This window comes from Dryobates pubescens, chromosome 19 (assembly GCF_014839835.1).
Source record: "Dryobates pubescens isolate bDryPub1 chromosome 19, bDryPub1.pri, whole genome shotgun sequence".
Lineage (NCBI taxonomy): Eukaryota > Metazoa > Chordata > Aves > Piciformes > Picidae > Dryobates > Dryobates pubescens.
In genome coordinates this window covers 9,462,968-9,487,318 of record NC_071630.1, presented here as the reverse complement: position 1 = coordinate 9,487,318, position 24,351 = coordinate 9,462,968, and the positions used below count along the sequence as shown (strand labels likewise).

Sequence of the window (24,351 nt, the reverse complement as noted above, 5' to 3'; positions counted from 1 at the left end):
GACCTCATCATGCCAGGCACGAATGTCTAATTTAATTATTGCACCCTGTAAAGATAAGAATTGTTTTCCCTATTTTTCTAAACAAGATAACATCAAAATTGCAACTTGGCAGGGCTTACTGGTAAGTTGACTGTGTTGCCACATGGAAAATTAGACAGTAGAGCAACAACAAAACAAAACCCTTTTCATTGAGCAAATAACTGGGTCTTGCTGTGAGGACAAGCAGCCCACAAGAGCAGCAAGGAAGGAAGTGTGATTGTGATTCACCTTCTTAAACTAATTGGCAGATGGGCTTTTTAAAAGCCAGCTGGAGAGATGGAAGATGTAGGTGTGCCTATGGGCTCTTTTCCACCCCTTTCTGGACAGTCTGATCAGGACTCAGTACCCATTGGGTAATAACGAAACAGATCTTTCCAAGAAGTGTTTGTGACACACTAAAATGAACCATTCTCAATCTTATCTGAAGCTACTGATACCCAAAAGTAAAAGCAATCTAAATACATTTTCTGTTTGTGTGACTATTCAATTCATAGAAGAGAGATTTATTTCTATTCCTGATAAAATCTATACATTCAGTAATATACAGGAATGCAAAGATGATAATATCCTCCTATAGAATGAAAATTTACTTGTTCTTCCTCAAGGCAAATGAGCAAAAGCCAAAATGAAGAGGGGTGTGATTTATTCCTTCCCATAGGCAGCTCTTCTCTTCCTTAACTCTTCATATCTAGTACTGTCTGGTTTGTGTACCAAAACTGAGCTGGCTTTACAAAGTACACTTCTTAAGAGTGGTGAACATAACCTAGAAGGCTACCTTACAGAATCTCAGTTTTTCTCAGTCTCACCATTATTTTTTTTAACACCTATGAAGTTCTGCAGCATCATAAAGAAATTTTGCTTCAGATTTCATTCACTTCCACAGCTTCCAATTCCAACACCCAAACCTTGGAGGATCTATCTGAAAACCAGGAGTAAGTCATTCATCATTGTCTTTTGCCATTTTTATATAGCAAAATGCTTTCCTGAAGGAACCTTCTCTTGATGAGCACCATCTGGTCTAAATCTTAAGGGCAAGTTAGGACTCTGTAAGAGGTCTGCAGGGCCCCCTAAAACATTTCTGAGGAAAATGAAGGACTTATTCCAACAGACGCAAGAGAGTTCACAAACAAAGGAGTTATTCATAGCTTTATTGCAGCTTGGAGTGAGGGTGTGAAAATATTGAGAAAGCTTTGTCACTAATTTCTAGTCAAAGCTTGCAAAACAATTGCTTTGCAAGCCTTATTTTAGCTAGTGAATATGTTTGAGTTGAAGTCACTGGTACAGAACACATGCTCTAAGGGTGGTTGCTACATCAGCCTTTCAGGCAGGCAGCTATAAGTGAGCAAGGATTAACAAGTCCTGCAAAGGGTTCATAGCTCCTTAAAAACAATGCTTATATACAGGCTTTTCCTTTGTGATCTGCTCCAGTTGTGCAGAAGTATGAAAAGGTCAAAAAAACACCAGCAAGTGAATGGTAGATCTAAAATCTATATAGAAGACATTATGCTTGGCCCTTCCCTGAAGTTACTGGAGTGGCTTTACAACACCTGTTAGGGGTCATTTACATTCCCATGGGAAACCACAAGGGGAGAACTTAGTGTCTAATTGGCATAGTTGAGATAATGATAGAGCTTTGGTTAAGCTCTTCCATGACTGCCTTTTGGAACATGTAAGATGAGGCTATGCAGAGGTGGCACCATTTTGCCCCTTGCACACTAGCATATACAACTGTTTAAGTAGCTTCTTAATTATTTACATTCAGCAAGCTACACAAACACAAACAGCAGAATAAACCCAAACCCACCATGATCCTGAGAAGCTTCCACGTGGACTTATGCCATGAGAAAACTACTCTGAAAAAAAAATCTTTCTGTTGAGGGAGAATGCAAAAGGCACTTGTTTCCTGCAAAATGGTAAAGACAAGGAGCACTATTTATTTGAAATGAAGCTGCCTTTCAGTTATGAGTGAAAAGGGCTTTCAGGAATTTTCTCTCTCCCCGAGGACCCCAGTGGCTAATTTTGATGTTTTAAAGCAGCATTTTCTATTCGGTAAAAGCTTTTCTCTTCCTTGTGGTAAACAGAATAAGCTGGCAGACTGCTTTACTGGCACTAAAATGAAAGAAGGCAACAAACTGCAGAAGAGGGAAATTGTCTTTCTTCTATTCCCCATCTGCTGCAGGCAGCTGAAGAGTTACTTATAGCAACCGTAAATCAGGAAAAAAATTCACACTGCTGTAGGAATTGCCAACAGTAGACCCACTTGGAGAGCCTAGTTTTAATTGTAGACAGTTCCAAGTATTATTTGTTCTTTTTCAGGGCCCGTTTCAAAATCCTTCAAGGCCAGAGACAAGACTTCCATTAACTTCAATGGCTTTGGAGCAGGTTCACAAAGGATAGCCTGTGGCACCTCCAGCTCTGGCAGTTTTAGCAGTATGTTCATGCAGTCAAATTTCCAGTTGCAAGGAGAGACCTGGACAATGCTACAGAATCCATTCATCACCAGTGTGAGTCAATGGCACCTACTGGAAATGCATAGTCTGTATCAGATACAATTCAGTGCAGTCTCCTCCATCACACCTCTATTTTCAGAAGCAGTCTGTGTTTCTCGTATCGAAAAGGACAAACTGGGAGGGCTGCCTGCCAGCTTCTGCAAAGCCTGGCAAGTCAGCAAAGCCCAGGAAGAAGCAAGGACTCTGAAGGAAATGTCATGAACATATAGAGTGGCCAATTGACTGAATGTCAGCTGCTCTCTGCACTGACTTTCACAATAGCTTGAAGAGAATACAGTTGGGTTGGGTGTTCCCAAACTGAAGCCTATGAAATTTTGTATGCAGCACAAATGGGGCTTCTAATTTGCAGACGCAGCCAAGAGAAACAAAACTAATCATAGTTACATGGCCCCTTCCAGGAAGGTGATGGATTTCTGGGCACTTACTGGGCCAGATCCATCAGATAATTAGAATATAGCTAGGCCTTCTCCAGGGCTGGGAAACTCAGCCTGAATATTCACATCTCAGGTGCTACAAAAGCCCTTCTATCAATCGCTCAGAAATTCATGTGGGATCTGCACCAAGGGTTTCATAGCTGAGGTTAGTCTTGATTTTCAGGTGTGGTGAGAAAGGAGACATCCAGCATAGTGTCTGTCCCTCTATCACTGTGCATTTTCTTACCATTTCTTCTCCTCCCCCACAACTGTCCCAACCATTAAACACTTTGCCATGAACTTTTATCTTGAAAACCCTGATCATAGTCCTGCTTTATCCAGCTAAGCAAGGTGACTATGAACTGGAGATCCAAAAAAGGTCTTGGGATTGAAGGTCACTCATAAATGCTTACTGGAAGCATACACATACTTTGCAAGAACGTTTTAGGGTGAGAGCTGGACTGGCATGCTGTGCTGGATGGGCATTACCTTCAGCTCAACAGTGCAATGCAGGTGGCATTTCTGCAGTGCAGGAACTCAACTAAACCTCACTGCTTCCTGCATCTCTGTGATGCAGTAGCTGGCTCACCAATCCATATCTAAATATAAGTGCATGTTCTTTCCGTGTCAGGTTACAGTGCTATAAATTAATAATAATTGCATCAAATTCAATGGAGTTAGTGCCAAGGACAGGAAGATCACCATAGCTACAGAGCTTTCTTTGCACTGCAGTTCTGCTAATCCAGTGCCCTTATAAACCTGATGGGTATCTCTTGTAGGGAAGTTCAGAAGCTATTAGAGATGGTGCTGGGCTGGCTTCCCAAAGTCCATCAGCAGCCTTTGGAATGTGCACGCAGGCTCCCAAGTAGGGATCTGATGATTAAGGCAGTACTTTCATCTTTTCTAAATCACTATTTTAACTTCTGGCATTCCTTTTCGCCTCCTAGCACGTATAAAAGATGTAGTTCTATACAGTTAAGCAGCTTAGCTTTTAAGGGTGTGGAATTCTGAACACACACCCCACTTCAAAATGCAGCTTACTTGGGACAGCTGAGATTGACACGAATGGCTAAACAGGTGGGCAGGATGAATATGATACAATAAGCACAAACATTGCATTAGCATCCAAAAGAGGCACCTCAATAATTATTAAATCAATAAATGTATCTAGAGGAGCACTATGTGCTTCCCCATCTCATACCTCTTTGTGGTTCTCATTTTCCTCATTCTCCTTTCATTTGTACTATTGTGTCTCTCTGTTACTGTCATAAAGACCTCCAGCTTCAAGGTTCACACAATGATGTCTTTGGTATAGGAGCTTTATCTCACTTTCCCATGTGTCCAGCAGCAGCATATATCAACTTTATCTTCTCCGCCCATGAGAAAATCAATACTCTAATGTCTTCTCCTCAATCTGACCTCACATGGAATGACACTTTTATACAATAACCCTCACAATGGCCATTGCAGTGACTTAGCAGCAACACTTGCTGTATGTATCTTCAGACACAATCACCATTATATATTGGGAGCAATCTGTTCCATACTCTATTGCTGCTCTTGTTGCAAGCAGCACAGAGGAAGGAGAAATGCTGATGACGTGACACAGGTGACATCTTAAGCTTTTGAAGAGGGTAGCAAAAAGAGTGGTGATGTGATAAGCAAGACCAGTGCCACACAGGGCACTGAGCTGAGAATGTGGCTTGGGATCACAGTTCTAACTTCTCTTGCTGCATGTTTGGTTGTAGAGGAAGCAACCATTGATGAAGGAATCCCTTGCTCAAAGTACCAGTTAGCTTTCAACCACTCATGCTATGAGTTTGTTAGACTCCAGCATACCTTCACAAGTGCCCAGAGCTGGTGTGAGAGAGGAGGAGGGCACCTTGTCTTTATTGAAAATGAGGAAACTCAAGAGTTCTTGCAAAAACATATTGCTGAGGATCAAGAATGGTGGATAGGATTGATCTCAAACTCCTTGCTGAATGAAACAACTGAAGGTAGGTGCTTTTGAAACTTCTTCTTTAAAACTGTACCAGCCCATGAGGCTTACTTAACATGGTAACAAATGCAATTAGTCCCTCTGTAGGCATCTGCTGCAAAGCCACTGTCTTTAGTTGTCGTATCTTCAGATTGATAGTAAGATGTTTTAATTGCCTGGTTCCTTCTCAGTTGCATGCTTTCATTCCTTCCATTGAATCTTGAGGCTGTGTGAACATATGGTGAATTAGACCAGCTTGCTGACCAGTGAAACAAATGTGCTGGGTTAGGTCTCCAGTGGAAGAGCAAACTGAGACAATTCATCACACTAGGAAGTGCTGCAAGATCTGAGAGGGAAATGGTGAAATCTCGAGACTGGGAGCACAGGGAGAAGTGGCAGTGTCTCTTAATTATTATATCAGGTTACATGTGAAATGTAATTGAAGATCCTATGCAGACTGACCCACCTCTGCTTCAGGGGGAGCAGGGCTACAGTCCTGCCTGCAGGCTCTGACTCTGTAACGGCATTATTGTAGAAAATAACATTTGGGACACAGTTACTTTGTTCACAGGGTCAATGATTTGGCTGGACACCTCGAATATAAGCTACAGTAACTGGTACAAGGATCAGCCATCTCCTGTCTCATCCACATGTGGGTACATCCTGAAGAATGCCAAGTATCAGTGGGGTGTGACTGAGAACTGCAGCCAGGAATTTGACTTCATTTGCGAGTTTGGTAAGATACACAGCAGCAGGAACTGAAAAGCAAGCATACCATTTTCACAGCTCTGCATAAATTGCCTTATTGCTTCCAGAGTGTTTGTGCAATAACTTCATCAAGCTTATTAAAAGTGAACAAGCAAAAAGCCAAATAACCTCAGCAGGAATTCTTTTTCCAGTGTAAGATCTGATTCAAAGAAAGGAAGAATCCTGATGAGATGTAGATGCTTGGCCACAGCCATTAAGATAGAGATTTCTAATAGAGAGCTAGTAAAACAGAAGTGAATCTGAGGGTAAATCTAAATATGTAGCAGTTCCTTTTCACAGTGGCCATAAGCTTGCTAGTTTAAAGCTAATTTGAGCAGAACATAAGAGCATGGTTGCAAGAACATACTCCCACAGCACTGTAGTACCTGAGCTAGGTGGGACCTGTATGACTGCCCTGTAAGAAGACTCTTAAACATAAATATGTGCCAAACTAATTTTCATTTGTAACTGAAGCAAAAATACAGCCAGTCTTCCAGAAGACACTCCTAGCAGCCTGGAGTAAGCAGAAGTGAGACTCTTCCATCAGATGAAGGATAAGGAAGCAGACAGGAACCTTTACTACCTGGTGGCATTTGAATGCTCAGACAGATCTACAGACATTGTGTTCCTAAAACTGTGACTTGGAACAAACAGTCCTGGAAAGGAATGCTGGCATTCTGTCCCATTGAACATACAGATAGGAGGGGAATTTGTGCATGCACTTTGCACATAAGCCAAGCATTTTAAACTGTAACTAGAACTACAGTCATAAGCGCTGGAAGGACAGTCTGGCTGTAGGCTCACTAACATGAAATCTCTTTGAATCCAGGATGCAATTACAGGTTTCCACAAGCCCTAGAACCACTGCTGCTCTGGTCCAGTACTGTACTACTTCTGACTTAATTAGCAAGTCGTTCCACAATCAGCAAAACCAATAAAGTTTTGTTTCCTGTCCTGATTTTCTGTTCCACATCCCCTCCCTGCCCTCCTCCTCGGCACTCCCAGTTCACTTCCATATCCCCAGCGTGTTCCACCCCTGCAAATACTTTTCACTCCCTCAGCTGTCTCCCCTGCAGTTCTCCAGCTGCTCCAGAGCTCCAGCTGCATGTGCTGCCTGGTTGAATCCCACATCATGGAACAGACAAACAGAAGGTTACAATCTCCACTCCTAACAGAGGCATTGATGTAGCTCCTTCTCTTCTACCTAGCTATTGATTTTCAAGACATGTGATGGTATTTTCAGGTTTATATCTGTACATCGAATTTGGTTGAAGTCAACTAATATTAAAGATGATTGAAGGAGAGGAAATTGACAAACAGCACAATCCCTTCAGCTTATTTTCCTTGCAAAACCAGACTAAAATCCTTTTTCCATTACAACGATGGCAGACAACTATCTGTTTGTAAGGAAACTATCATCTGTTATCACAGGATCTGACTAGAAGCCCATTATATTCAAAGAGTGTTTGCATTAGTGAGCAACAATGTCCTACCCTGCATCCATTATCCACTACCCAGGGAACCAAGGACAGATTGAGGAACTTACAGACTTGTTTTCAGTTTCTACAGCCCATGTCCATTAATACACACACAACTTGCAATAACAAAGCAGACCCCTCTTTCACCAGCTTTGCATGCAGGGAATTAGATCCAATACCTCAGAGAAACAGCAACAGCATTTTCATCAGTTTCTCTGGGTGCTGAATGTTTGCAAGTTCCCACAACCCCACAGAGCTTCAGTTTGCCTCTGTAAAATGGACATAGAGATGCTCCACACCTTCACCTTCAGGTTTGGTTCACATTAACACTGAGCCTGAGGCTTCAAACAAAATGCATCAGTAGCTCCAAATGGTACCACAGCCGGGTGTTAATTTCTCTGAGTCCTGACAGCTTGCCATCTCAATGATCTGAGCTAGCTATATGTGCACAAACAGCTAACCAGACAGTGCTCTGCCTTCTATCCTTTCTGTGGCCATCTATTTTAGCATCATTTGTGTTTCTCAATGCAAGTAAAAACTTTCCTTATTATTATTTGCTATTACTCTTATTCTTCCATTTGGTGTTCTGCTGGCTAGGAATTTGTTGTATAAAAATACTGAACCAGGGTTTGTACATATAGGCACACAAACCAGGTTCTGTACATTTTTCCCTGTCTCAGAAGCCTCTGAGACAGCTAATACTATGGGAACTCTCTATGCCAAGCAGAGAACCAAAACTGCACGAGATGATAGCCCGTATTAGACTTTACCGCTAAATTATTTTGCAAGCTTATTTAGAGAGCTCTAATCTGTAAACTGATCACGTTGCTATAGTTACAGCCAGGCTTAGATTTAACCTTTAAATAACAATAGCACACAATTACTGCAGTGTGCACGCTTTGGCACCGGTGATCAAGGTACTTAAAGGGAATGATCGAAACAGCCACCGCAGGACAATGTATTCAAACCTGAGAGAGCTGAAACAAAACCACTCTTTTGCAACACTCCCATGTGAGAGCAGTCTTTCGCATCCTCCTCTTCAGGGTATTACGTATCCTGATTACTACAGGATACTAAGAATTCGGAAAGATAATTAACTGTCCCAGATTAATCAAAGAATGAGGTGTATGTATTTAGAGATATGACCTTACTCATTTGAGCAGTCCTGCTGAATGAAGTCAGTCGAATATCACACAGGAACAAAGGTCTCTCTGTAGCAGAAATGGGATCAGGTCCCATATTTAATATGCAAACTATTCTCCAGAGCAATTACCTGAATGTCATGCAAATCACACACTGCCACGAGGCTCTCTCGTAAGTAAGGAGTAATTTTAAACTTTCCAGTACTGCAGGTCAAACAAAAGCTAAGTGTTTTCCACAAAAATATGGGGGGGTTGGTTGGTTGGTTGTGGGGGTTTTGCTTGTTTGTTTGCTTTTCAATTAAAATGCTTTTGTGTATTAAAAAGTACTTGAATTTATGTTTTAGGCAGCAAACAGGGTGGCCTTCCAGTATCTGAAGGGGGCCTACTAGAAGGCTGGGGAGGGACTTCTCAGGATATCAGGTAGTGATAGGGCTGGGGGGAATGGAATGAAGCTGGAGGTGGGGAGATTCAAGCTGGATGTGAGGAGGAAGTTCTTCACCATGAGAGTGGTGAAGCCCTGGAATGGGGTGTCCAGGGAGGTGGTTGGGGCACTGTCCCTGGAGGTGTTTAAGCCCAGGCTGGACGAGGCTCTGTCCAGCCTGATCTAGTGTGGGGTGACCCTGCCCATGGCAGGGGGGTTGGAACTAGATGATCCTTGTGGTCCCTTCCAACCCTGACTGATACTATGGTACTATGAAAAAAGGAAAAACATTTTATTCTTCTCTCTTTTTAAAATGTTTTAGCTTAAAGGGGAGAAAAAGGAAGAAAAGGGGGGGGGGGGGGGGGGGGGAGGGGGGAAAAAAGGATATGAAGGAGAATTGTAGCAGGATTTTTCAGACATCCAAAAATTCACATGATTTTTTTTTCTCCTACTAGAATCTGGTCAGAGCACTGCCTGTGATAATTCCAATGCCACTGTACAGTGTGGGTCAGGAGAAGTTATTCAAATAGAAGAGAGCTTCTATGGGCGGAAGACTCCTCACTACTGTGTGTCAGAGCCTTCTCTCCAGCATGACACAGATGGAGACTGCAGCTGGATCAGTGTCAAAGATGAAGTAGCAGGTAGTATCTTACAGCATTGCTTGCCAAAAACATATACCAAAGTTCCTGGTCCCTAAATAGTTTATCCTGTATATCAGTAGTTAGCAAATGGGAAAGTGGCTTATTCCTAAAATGAAGCTAATCACAGAGAACTTCTAATAGGGAGGAAGTTTTCACAGGATGGAAAGGAGGAACTTTTTGAGGAGCAGATATTCAGAGGAGAGTGGGAGCAAATGCATACCTCGTTCCTCTCACTGTGTGCAGAAAATACATGGCTACACGGATCCCCTGACAAACTCAGGGAGACAGCCTAGGTCTGACAGAGATGGAATAGATCACATCCATACACACTGCAGACCAGAAGGGTTGAAAAGTCTGGCAGCATGGCAATGTGAGGGCATGAGGGATCTGCTGCTGCCTGCCATGTGTCAAGTACACTGCCTGCTGAAATTGCAGGCACTGCTACTTGCCAGGATAAACAGTGACTGTGGCCTGAACCTAGGGTGGCTCTTTAGGCTTCAGCCAAAAAATAACCAAAACACACTACTTGTTTTTTCTTTACCCTCTCCAACTCAGCTTTATTCCAATAAAGTGGAATGGTGATAAGAAATACTAAGCAATAAGCATCATACTAAAGTCAGAGTGATGTGGGGGTTTGTCTAGAAACCAGTGGCATGACATTGCTCTCACTGCCTGGTTTTGTTTCTTCATTCTCTCATATGAGCTGTTATGAGAGTTAAAGACAAAACACACTAGTTCATTTTAAATTGTCCTTTCCAGGCCAGTGTCATGGTCTTCAGGCCTGCCAGGTGACAGCAGATGGCACTTTCTTTGGAGATCCTTGTCCAGCTTCTGGAAGCTATTTGTCTATTCAATACCAGTGCAAGGAAGGTAAGTATCATAGTATCATAGAATCAGTCAGGGTTGGAAGGGACCACAAGGATCATCTAGTTCCAACCCCCCTGCCATTGGCAGGGACACCCCACACTAGATCAGGCTGGCCAGAGCCTCATCCAGCCTGGTCTTAAACACCTCCAGGGACGGCGCCCCAACCACCTCCCTGGACAACCCATTCCAGGGCTTCACCACTCTCATGGTGAAGAACTTCCTCCTCACATCCAGTCTGAATCTCCCCACATCGGAGAGGGCCATCAGCACCAAAAGCCTGATTGCTCTTTGCTGTAACACTGTGGCTATTGATATTTATCTTTAAATCAAGGAAGAACTTGGAAGAGTGTTGAGCACTAAAAATAGGCACAAAAATGTAGCTTCCCTGTCCTAACTGAGGGGGGCTGTTAGGACACAAAGTCAGAGAACTCAGACACTTAAATGAAATTATATTCCAACGAGAATCTTGACCAGTAGGTATGGAAAAGAACCAGCTCCCTGTCACACCACTAATGCACTCAAATTAGCAGCACTATCAACTCTGATTTGGAGAAGGCCTGCTCTCAATACGTAAAAAGTAACTGAATTATGCAAGAAATGCAGGGAAAGAATGACGCTGAATTCTGTCATTTATGCTCCGCAGGTCTGCAGCTGGCTGTACCAGATGAGTCCTTTGTCTTTGAAAACATCACGGTCAGCTTGAGCTGGCTGCTCTCTCCATACTCTGGCAACCTTTCCTGCATCATTAGCACCGGGGATGGCCACACTATTGATCCTTACTACCCTCTAACGTAAGATATATCCTTCATCTACCATCAGCCAACCAGTAAATTTCACTGCTTGCATTTTATTGAGTGCTCCAAGCCTCTTAAATGAGCTGTTAAAAATCAAGCAGATTAATAATAGGCCATGCACACAAGACACTTGGATTCTGCAGAAACTTGTTTGGAAATTAATACAACATTTTATGTCAGGCTGCCAACCACAATCTTTCTTCTGCTTATTATGACAAGTGATTCCTGTTTCTTACTAAGAGAATTTATTCCAGATCCTAAACCACACCGTTACTGAAAACGTGCCAGCAGTTGCTGAACAAACAGGCAAGCATTGTTTTGTTAAGTTTAAAGAGTATTTTTTAATGGGATTCTAGAGTTTTTCTTTTGTTGTAATTGCCTAAAAATACTGGTTCTAAATGATCAAACATTTTGCTGCTGAGTTTAAGAATCAGAGTTTGTTCTAGTGCTAGGAATAAGAGAGAATGGCTCTAGAAACCTATTTGTCTACTAATAGAATCTGACTTCAGTCAACTAGAAAGGCAAGAGTGGAAGAGTGAAAACCAAATAGTAGCAACATACTAGAAACAGTAAAAAGCTTTTCAGAGCTGCAGAGGCCTGTAGCTGTAAAGAACTTAAAAAAAAAAATCTTTGATAGTGAGCCTTTAAGTAAAATTTATTTGCTAGCTGTAAGCAGAGGCTTGCTGGCTTGGTGGGAAGCCCTTTTACTTCACCTATTGCATCACTCACAGTTATGCTCATCTGTTTTCTCTGTCCAGTTTGATACCCACTCCTACAGGAATTGCCTTTTCTGGTCTGATCTTGTCATTGGCATATTTTTGAATTCCAGTTAGAATGAAGCTTTTTAATCAGTAAGACAGCTGATGAAAAATATGCATTATCAAGGATGCTATGTCCTCATCTTTGTTTGCATTTGCTAGGTGGGACCATTGGTAAAAAGACTTCAGAGAGAATGGTGTCAGGGATATTACTTATTTGCCATCCATGGTATATGTTCACAAAGGATGTTCTTAGATTCTTTTCACCACCTTCCGGTGCTTGTTAGTAGCAATAGCAAGTACCCCAGACTTCTTCATATCCATTCAACCACTATTGCTATCATGCACCAGACCAAGGAGTGAAGAGACATTTTTGCTAGCATGGGCAAGTATAGACACATCTGCACACAGAAAAACCACAAGAGCAAGGGAGTGCTCTGACAAAATGCTGAGCAGCCTCAGCTTCCACTGCTGTATATACCTAAGAGATGGTACATCAGGAATGAAATAGAGAATTAAGGGCCACCATTACATGTTCCAGTGTGCATAGTCACATGTCTGTGCTCAGAGGCACAAGTCACAAACCAGACTTACTGCCACATGTTATTGAACTGCAATTAACCTACTCTATAGCAAAATGTATCCCCCCTTGTAGACATGCTTCAAGAATAACTACCCCTGATATACAACCTTCATGACACTGGAGCTGGAACAAAGGAACAATCTTTAATTCTTGAAATTCTATGTAAATAAATGAGGGATTACAGTGATTGCAGGAGAGCTGAGTCAGGACAGAGATCTGGGAACTGTGACCACTGTAGGGCTAAGGACTTCCCAGGACAGTCTTCCACAACAAGCAGCTGTTCTCTTGTTATTCTTAGACTGGTCAGCAACATCACACACAGATATTCATCTCCTGGAGAGTTCACAGTCTTTGTGGAATGCACCAGCAGTGAGTGGCATGTGATGGCACAGAAGAGGGTCAGAGTTCACCCTAAGATGGATCAGCTAAGCATTACTGGGTGCTACAGCCAGCATCAATCTGGCAACAGCTCTCTCTGCCGTACACTGTATGGGGAGCTGTTGTGGATTCAAGTTGAACTTAATGGAGGTGAGGACATTTACTCTGCATGATTGAAATGGCAGGCTAAAGAGTTTGTTGCTCATGGGACAGAAACAGGATTTTCAGTATTCTAACCAAAATTTCTTTTTAGTGAATGCTTTCCCTCTAATTATTGCAACTGCAGAATGTCAGCTGCATTGGGAGGGGGTGTCTTTCTCAGAGCTGTTACACACCTCAAATGCATGTATATTTCCCCTCTATACAAAGCTGGCAGAGCCTGAGCAAAACTTTAGTCATGTGAATCCACATGAAACCAGCAAAGATTTCCATATTTGAAGTTAGGAATTCACAGAAATGCTTCTGTGATTGAGGGTAAGAGGATTCCACATTGAGCTGGTCACATTTGCTGGTGTATATTTAATTCTCACTTCAGTTTCCTGAAATCTACATAAACACTTACAAACTAAAATACAGTAGTGTATGTTTGAATTCTCTTGGCTGCCCAGCAGAAAGCACAACAGACTTTCACAGAGAGTCTAAAGGGCATAAAGATACCCTCAGTGACTTTATTAAGGATGGCTGCTTTGCTGCAGTGTTCTTATGTCTGCTTTAGAAACACCTGAATGCTGCAGAAAGCAGCTAGAGTCGGATGCTCTGTTATGCAAGCTGTGAGAAATTTTGCTCTCTTTTTGCAGGCAACGGAGTGACCTACATTCTATTAGCAGATAACATGACACTCACTGAATCCAGTGAAAAGGAAGGAACTGTGCCTCACAATCTGACACTTGACAGCACTGCTCAGGAGCTGCTAGGCCCAGGGGTACATCAGCTGGAAATCCGAGCATCCAGCAACACAAGCGCATCGAGGATCTCTGGGAGCATTGCTGTTCACTTAATCGAGCCAGTGTCTGGTCTTCAGGCTACATTACCTTCTCACACTCTGCAGCTGAGGGAGAATTTGGAGATTAATGTCTCTGTGTCTCAGGGTGCCCCAGATAAGCTGAAGTTTGAGGTGATTGGATCTAATGAAACTCACTCTCACGAAGAAGATTGCCCTCATGGGGAGCCTCAAATGTACATCATTCCTGTGCCTTCTGAAGGTACAGCATGCAGACATCTTCTCTATCTCCAAAATGCTCATAGCCCAGTAGAGATGCTCACATAAAGAGTCACAGCATCCTGTGGTAGGGGACAATTGCTCAGACCTGGTTTGCAGAACAGTATGAATGAAACAGTCTTATTGACTTATGAGGTAAAAAACTTGAACTGGCAAATGCATCTCCATATGGAGACTGAGAGCAAGGCTTTGCCTGGGTTTTGCACTTAAAAAGATCCAGATTTCATTTTCTCGTGACATGATCTAATTCAAGTACAAATGATGACATTTTCCTTACTGTAATTTTTCATTTCCCTTATTAAGAAACCAAAGCCTTTAAAATGTGGGATTAGAGAGATTGTCCTTAAGAGTTAATTCGGTGATAGAAGATAAAGAAGTTTTGTCCTCTAATGAACTATTCAAATCCCATGCCAAAGCTGGAACACTAGAAGCTAATTATGATTTCATTTCATGTTTTAAAGTGATTCAATATTAAAAGTTTCATTTGGTCTCCCTATGCCCATTTGCACACCCTTTCCCTTCAGGCAGGAATTTTCAAACAAGACAGCTGCTTTCTCAGGATGCCCAAACTCATGTGGACTGCAGTGTTTGCACACATCTAGTTTCCTGTGTGGTAATATCATAACCAGCTGATGAAGAACAGCATTGTAAAGTGCTAGGACAAAGGCAGATGAGTTATTAACAAGCTGAGATAAAGGAGAGGAATGTTCCTTAAAAAGCCTTTCATCAGTGGAAACTCATCAGAGAAACCACAAAACTCTTAACAGAAAAGAATAGGATTTTGTTTATGAATAGGATTTTATATCCCAAACGTGAGGGACTGGTCTCACTGCTATTCTTAACCGGCCATTTGTCTTCTCTAGGTACTTTCCTAGTGAGAGTGGTGGCCATGAATGCCTTGTCAAATACGAGTCTGGATCTTGGGTTCATCACTGTGTTGGCAAACAGTTCTCAGATAGAAGGTAACTGCGTTAATCTAACAGTTCTGGCTTTTACCACCAGTCTGGCTTTTTGCAGTCAGAGCATTTCATGGCGTGTTTACGGTTTGCATCTAGTAATTACTTTCCTTCCAGCAACAGTGCTGAAAACTTCTGTGAAGGCTTATTCCTGATGAAAGCAGAGTGCCTGGCTTTGAAGCAGTCACAAATTAGCATCACTCTGTATATGCTACACGTTGCACATTTGCCGTTTGTCCTAATTAGTGAAGTTGATGGCTTGAGACATAGCTCTGAAGCCAGGAAATACTTACATCACAGCAGTCTCAAAAATTGCTGTCAGTAAATGCTTCTAGATGGCTCATCCTTACAATTACAAAAGCAGATAATACCAGGAAAAAAAGTTACTTTAGCACCTATCCTATTGCAGCTTTTCCAGTGCTTTCCCTCAGTTTTTCTTTGTACACCAATGAAACTTCATCACCTTCTGTGAAATGATTTTGCTGTAGACCATAAAGTTTGAAGAATCAGGATCCTCTTCTTTATAGTGTGTGACTGGCTAGCCCGTTTGTCACAGTTCTGGAGTCTGATTCTCACAGCTGTATCTTTCACACTGGCAGCAGTCAAATTCTGTGTATTTAAGTCATATTCACTGAGGATTTCTGAAAGCTTTACAGGCAACACTAAAATATTCTGCTTCTTTTCATATGAAACAGATTCCGCCAAGGAAGAAAGCAGCGCCAAAACAAATGCCCAAAAGACAAATGTAAGTATTATTTAAGAATCCTTCTTTAGAATGGAAATGCTTAGAATTTTATCCTACCAGCAGCATGGATGTTATCACTATTTTAATTACAAAGGAAATGTTTGTGCAGGAGCTTGCTGGCCTGAGTGGAGTAAATGTGTGCAGCAACAGATAATCCCAACCAACCAAACGGAGGTGCAAATCCCACCTGCCTGCCTTCCTCCCCCAAAGTCAGCAGTGACTGTCAGGGTTACAGTCTGAAACCATGGCAATGAAGAGAGGCAGGATGAACAGTGTGACGGATGTGACGGATTATGGGCTAGATTTTCTTTGTCCCATATGGTTTAACATAATATCTACACCCAAAGCCTTTGAGACAAGTGTGTTTACAGGCATTCAATCTACAGTTCACAAAAGCCTGGAAGTAACAATTGCAAGATTAGAGAAGATGAGCTTTTCACAATGATTCATGTTTGGAAGTTGAAATGAGCTTAAATGAACTTTTAAATTATCTACTTGACTAATGGAAACCTCATCTTTGAGGGACTATCCCTCAAGCAGAGTTTAATATTTGTTTATATTGCTTCTAAGTGTTTCCTGCTTCCATATTGGAATGTTTAAGATACATTGCAAGGAAGAACTCTCCAGTTTATGGCAAGCAGAGAAACTAATGATACACCAGTTGCTAGCAGCTGCACAAATTGCCAGATCTAATATTTTATTATCATCTTAAAGGTGTGGTTTCTAACTTCAGCAGAGAGATGCCTGTTACAGGAGATGTGCTGCTTCACAAGAAGGCATCATGCTTTACAAATCGCATGCAAGCATATGTTGTATGAGAGGAACAGAAATCTAGTTCAAAACTAAATTTATCATGGCTTGTTTCACAGAAAGACAAATTCAGCTACCTTCTTTGTCTCATATCTATAGCTGTAATGTATCCAATGTGCTCCTGTCCTAACTGATGCATTTACTTACCATTTAGGATCACAAAAGAAAATACAAAATCTATATTAAACCGCGTCGCCATGTGGATCCTTTCACAACCGTTACTCTTGGCTGGCCAGGCAACAACAATAGTTCCAGTTTTCTCTGGTCCTGTGGTATGTGCATTTCCTGAATTTATCCACCAGCTTCTATCTGATAAGTACAAATTCACTGTCTTCCCAGATCAAGTGGTATAAATCTGACTAAAGTATGGCTTTAAAGTTTGCCACTCAGTGTACGTGAAGAATGTCTTTCTGCCTTGTCCTGGCTTTAACACTGAACAAGTGATGGGATGCAATAGAATAGAATAGAAATGGGATGGAATAGAATAGAATAGAATAGAATAGAATAGAATAGAATAGAATAGAATAGAATAGAATAGAATAGAATAGAATAGAATAGAATAGAATAGAACTGAACTGAACTGAACTGAACCAGGTTGGAAAAGACCTTCAAGATCATCGAGTCCAACCCATCACCCAACACCATCCAATCAACTAAACCATGACACCAAGTCTCTTCTTAAACACCTCTAGTGATGGTGACTCCACCACCTCACTGGGCAGCCCATTCCAATGGCAAATCACTCTTTCTGTGAAGAACTTCTTCCTAACATCCAGCCTAAACCTCCCCTGGTGCAGCTTGAGACTGTGTCCTCTTGTTCTGTTGGTGGTTGCCTGGGAGAAGAGACCAATGCCCACATGGCTACAAACACTACTGGCACAGTACTAAGTTTTGTCTTTTCCCCAAAGGTGGTTACTCCTAGGTTTCCAGTTTTCAAGATCTTCCCATCCTAAGCCCTCACTCTTCTAGTACGAACTAGTCCCAAGTGACTTACAGGGTTAGGTATTTGCAAGGTGCATGTGTCTCAATAAGCCAGCAATAATTAGCATCAAACATGATGACAAAACTTTCTTGGCTGAAAACTGAGTTTAGATTCAGGATATCTGTATTCTGTCCCTGTATTTATCCCTGACCTTATACATTTGAACAAATCAGGCAGTACTCTGAACTCTGATTGCCCACATTTTAATTTGGGTTGAGGGGACTTGTTTGCTCTATAAAGCTCTTTGAAACCTAGGGCAGGAAAGTAATTTATACAAAGACATGGGATGTTATCACTATTTTAATTACAAAGGAAATGTTTGTGCAGGAGCTTGCTGGCCTGAGTGGAGCAAATGTGTGCAGCAACAGATAATCCTCACCAACCAAACGGAGGTGCAAATCCCACCTGCCTGCCTTCCTCCTCCAAAGTCAGCAGTGACTGTCAGGGTTACGGTCCGAAACCATGGCAATGAAGAGAGGCAGGATGAACAGTGTCTCTATGTGACTGCAAAAAAAGAACTGCAGCTGGAAATCAGGTCTGGTTTTAAACCTTAGTACCTACTGGTTAATATTATTGCTGTGTAAACATAGTGTAAGGCCACAGTTACCAACAGTTGTTATAAATCTATTCATACCTTACCATCATACGGGCAAAATGAGTCCTGAAGCATTTTCCAGTCCACATTTCTGAATATAATCCTTTTACAAACTGATGAATATTCTTCCCCAAATGATTTATGAGTTTTACCCCACTACATCCTTTCAACACTGGAGATTTTCATGTACAAACCTCATTGAAGCAATGGGAACAAAGTCCATAAGAGATGGCTGAAAGTTCTATAGATATCTAGATACACATTCCTGCCCTAAAAATATATATCCTTGAAGAGCCTAGTGCCTCATGAAAGAGCAGTGGCTTTTCAATGATCTGTAAACATAACCATTTCAGGAGCTTAAATAAAGGCAGGCTGTATCTGAGAGCCTGAATCAGTTTTGCAGCATAAATGGTTTGGGGCTTTTGGGCCTCAGTCATGTTGTAAGTGGAGACCAAAGTTTATAAATCTCTTGCTTTAAGATTATTTAACCTGTCTCATACTGTAGGCCTTTGCAGATTTTCACCAAATGTGAATAAACCACTAAACACCAAGGACTAGGACATCTCATACAGTTACTGCCTGTATCTGTAACCTTATTTCCTTACAGGTGTGAGGCAAACTGCAAGCCAGTGAACGCTAGTGAAGAAGTTGTTCTGAGTGTGTCTGGGCAGGAGGACTCCCAGGCCCTGTATTATAACTGGTATTTAGATAAGACATTCCAAACCAAGGTAAGAACATCAGATTCATCAGAAATACTGCACAAGCAAAAATAGACATCCATCTGAGGGAAAGTCAGGTGGGTTCAGAGCAAAATTTTGTGAAATGGATGATTTATAAATAACACTAAAGACTGAGACAAAGGGATGTCTGGTTTGGGAGGGGGTTATAATGAAGGTCACCAAAATGTCACTCTGCTCCTCATCAATCACAACAAAAAAATCACAGCAAAGAGCCCCTACTGCCATGTTCTCTTTCCTGTCTGATTTTCCAGTCTACAGTCCTCCCTCTAGCCTGTGGCCTGACTGGTTTCCAGCAGAACTCTTTGCATTTGCTTCAAAGCAACACATCTGTGTTGAAAATGAACAGCTCCTTCTTGCAGACACAGGGAGAAGCTTTTCAGATTAAAGTAACAGGTATGGACAAGTAGGATGTTCCAGACTCTTTTGAGATAGTCTCTGCCACTGTGATGTAATACTGACATTACACACTCATAGCTTTTCTGACAAATGAAGTTAAATTAGTTCACAAGTTGAGAGCTGTTACTTTATATGCGAGTTCTTTACAATAATGAAGAGCTAAGTTTCTTCTGGACTGCTGTACAGCAAGTCCAGTTTTCTTATGCCAAGCTGTTAATAACTTTGTTAAGGCTCATCTGGAAATAAGTTATGCTAAATGCTTGATCAAATAATGCAGCTTTACTTTAAAATGCAAACATGACCATGTTTTTAATCACTCTTTTCTTCTTGTGGCTTACTCAGTAGCAGGATTTCATTTCTGATTAGGCCTAGCCTGATGTTTTTGGTGCCTGAACAAACAGCACCATTGCTACAGCAGGCAAGATGAATGTCTGAAATCAGTGCTGCTGGGGCACGATTATTGCTGACATTCTGCTTCCTCCACACCCAGGTGTGACTCAGCGTGGCTACGGGGAGCAAACTTACCTTGTCAGCACCGTGCCTCCACCCGAGGTCCCCAGCTGTGCCGTGTCTCCCAAGCAGGGATCAGTGCTCACCATGTTCAGAGTCTCCTGCAGCACTCCTTGCTTGGCACATCCATGCCAATCCAGTCACAACAGGCTCACATACTGCCTCTATCTGAAATCAAGTAAGCCCTGAGCTGAACTGTTTGGCTGACTGCTACCCTGTGGGTTACTGGTGCTAACCAAAGCAAAGGCACAGACTGCTTCTGCTCCTCAGGGGGACTAGTACTGAGTCAGCCAGGCTTGCTCAGAGCAGGCTTAGGGAACAGGAGGTGTTCTCTGTGGTCTCTGGTAGGTAACACTCTCTTTCCTGTTTCAGATTCTCTCCTGCACTGTGGCCCAGATCCTGAATTCTTCCCAGTTTATCTTCCACTTGGAGAAGAGGAAAATAATTTCATTTTACATATGACAATTACTGTCAGCAACAGCTTCGGTGATACAATTCAAACTAATGCTTCAGTGAAGGTACACGGTAGAATCACTTTATTTCAAGATCTCTCAAGTTGATACCTAAGCCATGATGCACTCTGGAACTTCTTTCCATTTTATATGTATTACTTCTTTCTGAATGTGTCATAATCACCACTTTCCTGCCTAACAGTGACTATTCTCTGTGGCCTCAAGGTAGTCAAAAGAATCTTCCACTGTCCTATTTCTTGGATAAAAGCTTAAAAGATCTATCTGTGCATCAGGCAGCATACCCTGTGTTTAGTGAGCCTGGAGTTACTCTGTGTAGGCCCCTGAAAAATCCTGCTTTGGCCCCAGTAAGGAGATCCATATCAGGACACTAAAAATAAAACATTAAAAACTGGGAACACAAGGTTTTCTGTTCCACTCTAACTAGGATATCAATAAGATGATATCAGGCTGGATGTGAGGAGGAAGTTCTTCACCATGAGAGTGGTGAAGCCCTGGAATGGGTTGTCCAGGGAGGTGGTTGAGGCCCCATCCCTGGAGGTGTTTAAGACCAGGCTGGATGAGGCTCTGGCCAGCCTGATCTAGTATGAGGTGTCCCTGCCCCTGGCAGGGGGGTTGGAACTAGATGATCCTTGTGGTCCCTTCCAAACCTGACTGATTCTATGTTTCTATGATTCTATGATTGTGGAAGCCGTTTGAATACGATTGTAACAGCATTAACAATGTTAAGAGCATATCTGATTTCTTCATCAGGTTGGGCATACAGACATGAGAGACAGTAACACGACCCTTCAGGCTATTGTATCTGAGAAGGCAAACACCATCCTAAAAGAGGCGAACAACAGCATGAGTCTTTTCCAGCTGTACAAGTCAGTGACATCTGTCCTTAATCAGGAGACCCAAGAGGAAAGCTTCAACATATCTTTACAGACAAACACACGAAAGGAGGTCAGTCAGACACTTGTTTTCTTGCAGTACAATGCAATATAATGGACTCTTCATATGCTTTGGCAGCTCAACCCTCGCATATCACCACCTGGAATCAATGGAGGTTTCAGGTTTTGAGGATCTCTCTCACTGTTTGGCACAGGTTTCAGCTATTTGTCACCATTTGCCCATATAAATAATTTGGTTTATCATCCATCAGTAAAAGAATTAATCCCCAATTGTTATTGCACTACTACTAATTTAGATGGTATTTTAAAACCTAAAGTCAACCTGATCTTCCACAAACAATGTAAATAGTAATAAAGCGGTCTCACTGTGGGAGAAATATCCTATCTAATCAAACAAAAAAGTACTAGCCAGCAGGTGATTTTAGTTTGTTCATTTCAGTTACCAGCTTATGTTTCAGATACAATCTTCTATTTGCACAGTGCTTCGAGTGCCTCAGATGAAAAGACCTAGGGAAGTGCAATTTCTCCTCCAATCATGATTCATTATTTGTGTAACATCAATCACACGTGGCTCTGCTTTCCCTGGCAGTGCCAGTTACCCACACAGACGAGGACAAATTCTCCCAAGTAACTCTCCTTGCTGTGGATGGATGTTGAGTGTACAGATTCTCTGTGCTGGGTGGTAACAGGAAATTTGTGATTAGATAGTTACCAAGGCAAGTGGCATCTTGTCAGTAGGTAGTTCAGAGCAGCAGATCAGTTCAAATGATCCTATCGGTTCAAATGATACCCAAAGAGTGGCTGTCAATGGGTCCATGTCCCAGTGGAGGCCAGTGACAAGCTGAGTCCCTCAGGGATCAGTCCTGGGACCAGGCTTGTTCAACATCTTTGTCAGTGCCATGGACAGTGGCATTGAGTGCACCCTCAGCAAGTTTGCTGATGACACCAAGCTGTGTGGTGCAGCAGACACGCTGGAGGGAAGGGACCTTGACAGGCTGGAGAGGTGGGCACAAGCCAACCTCATGAGGTTCAACAAGACCAAGTGCAGGGTTCTGCATCTGGGTCGAGGCAACCCCAGGCACAAATACAGGCTGGGCAGTGACTGGCTGGAAAGCAGCCCTGAGGAGAGAGACTTGGGGGTGCTGGTGGATGAGAAGCTCAACAGGAGCTCTCAATGTGCACTTGCAGCCCGGAAAGCCAATCAGATCCTGGGCTGCATCAAGAGAAGTGTGGCCAGCAGGTCAAGGGAGGCGATTCTCCCCCTCTACTCAGCTCTGGTGAGACCCCACCTGGAGTACTGCATCCAGTTCTGGAGCCCGTGTTACAAGAGGGATATGGAGGTGCTGGAAGGTGTCCAGAGAAGGGCCACGAGGATGATCAGAGGGCTGGAGCACCTCTCCTGTGAGGACAGACTGAAGGAGTTGGGGCTGTTCAGTCTGGAGAAGAGAAGGCTCTGAGGTGACCTAATTGTGGCCTTCCAGTATCTGAAGGGGGCCTACAAGAAGGCTGGGGAGGGACTTCTCAGGATGTCAGGCAGTGATAGGACTAGGGGGAATGGAATGAAGCTGGAGGTGGGGACATTCAGGCTGGATGTGAGGAGGAGGAAGTTCTTCACCATGGGAGTGGTGAAGCCCTGGAATGGGGTGTCCAGGGAGGTGGTTGGGGCGCCATCCCTGGAGGTGTTTAAGCCCAGGCTGGATGAGGCTCTGGCCAGCTTGATCTAGTGTGGAGTGTCCCTGCCCATGGCAGGGGGGTTGGAACTAGATGATCCTTGTGGTCCCTTCCAACCCTGACTGATACTACGATACTATCCTTGCTGTGGAGTCTCACTCTACCGCATGACTTACAGCAAGCCTGGCTGTCAATATTCAGCACTCCTTGTATGGTTCTAATTAACATTCCTTTGCCTAATTATCCCTTTTCATCCCAAGCTCCGAGGGATGATGCTGACAACTCTCTCTGCTGTTAACGTAACATCAATGCAGACTGCTCTTAAGATGTCAGAAGTATTGAAAGAAATCACTTACAGGAGTGAGGAGCTGTCTGTCTCAGCACAGGTAAGAACCAATTCATCTTCTACTGACTGTTGCAGCCACTGACCTTGGAAGAGTCTCAGTGCCTCACCACTATCTGTTCTTACCCATTTTTACTGCTGTACCAGCATGTACATTTTAACCACAAGGGAATACATTTTTCTATTTAAAGCAAGAGACTTTGAAGCCACAGATACTGTCTCAGCAACCTCTACAATCCAGGCTGTGACTGTCTGGCCAGTTATAGTTTATGATGCTTTTTTAAGACAGATGCCTTAACATTTAGTCAGAGGCATGTTAGGATGTATGCTTTATCTTGTAAAGTACTCTTAGGATCCTCAGCAAAAGTGGCCCAGCAGGGTTTTTCTAGAATTGTACAGATGCATTGGTCCCTGATCCATCCAGTGTAACAAAACACACTGTAGTGGTTGTCAGTGAGGCAGGAACATGTCAGCACTCAGAGGAACTGGGGATAAATGTTCAGATTGGCCTCAAAAAAGTGTTTCTTAATTCTTATCTGGCGACAGATACAAAGGGTAGATTTAGATTGAACATTGGGAAGAACTTTACTATGAGGGTGGTGGAACACTGGAACAGATTGCCCAGGGAAGTGGTGGAAACTCCATCCCTGGAAACATTCAAGGTCAGGCTTGGTGGGGCACTGTGCAACCCAATAGAGTTGGGGATATCCCTGATTATTGAAGGGGTATTGGACCAGATATGACCTCTAGAAGTGCATTTTATGAATCCAACCCAGTGCATTTTATGAATCTATGATTCTATGAACATGACAGTATTAATAGATGATGGTATTTATGCACACAGAGTGAGCACATGGGAGGACAGAACAAACTCACTGGGGATGTTTCCCAAATACACTGACAGTAAAAAGAACCATCCTCATTTCTGATCTATTATTCAGTTGCATCCAGGCAATAGCTTGGAGGCTTCCAGCAGTATATGGTTTGCTTTGGCAAGACAAAAAAACATAGCTCAGATTCAGTATTCACTCCACAGTAGGGCTGCTGAGTGTTTGCAGACTGTGGGAATGGATTGTCCAAGCTTGCAATGAATTTGCTTGCTCTCTCAGCACCCTGGGCTAAAAGCTGGCCAGTGCTTTCACAGCCACAAAGCAATCTCTGCCTCACTTGGGCACAAAACAGATTGTAAAACTCATTCTGCTTTGGCACTTAGCACAGCACATGACCAAGGGTACTACATGGCGCTGATCCAGTAGGGTCTGGGGAGAC

At 42.7% G+C, this 24,351-nt stretch overlaps 1 protein-coding gene across 1 annotated transcript in view; it reads left to right on the top strand.

Moving 5' to 3' along the window:
* Positions 1 to 4,391: 4,391 nt before the first annotated feature.
* The window catches only part of LOC104300850 (polycystic kidney disease protein 1-like 2), a 43,239-nt gene continuing 23,279 nt past the window's right edge, over positions 4,392 to 24,351 (top strand). Inside the window, 17 exon segments of the mRNA XM_054170303.1 lie at positions 4,392 to 4,959; positions 5,512 to 5,676; positions 9,184 to 9,369; positions 10,129 to 10,239; positions 10,880 to 11,027; positions 12,670 to 12,899; positions 13,547 to 13,951; positions 14,832 to 14,930; positions 15,620 to 15,669; positions 16,634 to 16,751; positions 17,789 to 17,996; positions 18,664 to 18,784; positions 19,048 to 19,189; positions 19,683 to 19,880; positions 20,075 to 20,220; positions 20,926 to 21,120; positions 23,000 to 23,125. Of these exon segments, the coding sequence (XP_054026278.1) occupies positions 4,392 to 4,959; positions 5,512 to 5,676; positions 9,184 to 9,369; positions 10,129 to 10,239; positions 10,880 to 11,027; positions 12,670 to 12,899; positions 13,547 to 13,951; positions 14,832 to 14,930; positions 15,620 to 15,669; positions 16,634 to 16,751; positions 17,789 to 17,996; positions 18,664 to 18,784; positions 19,048 to 19,189; positions 19,683 to 19,880; positions 20,075 to 20,220; positions 20,926 to 21,120; positions 23,000 to 23,125 (3,216 nt within the window).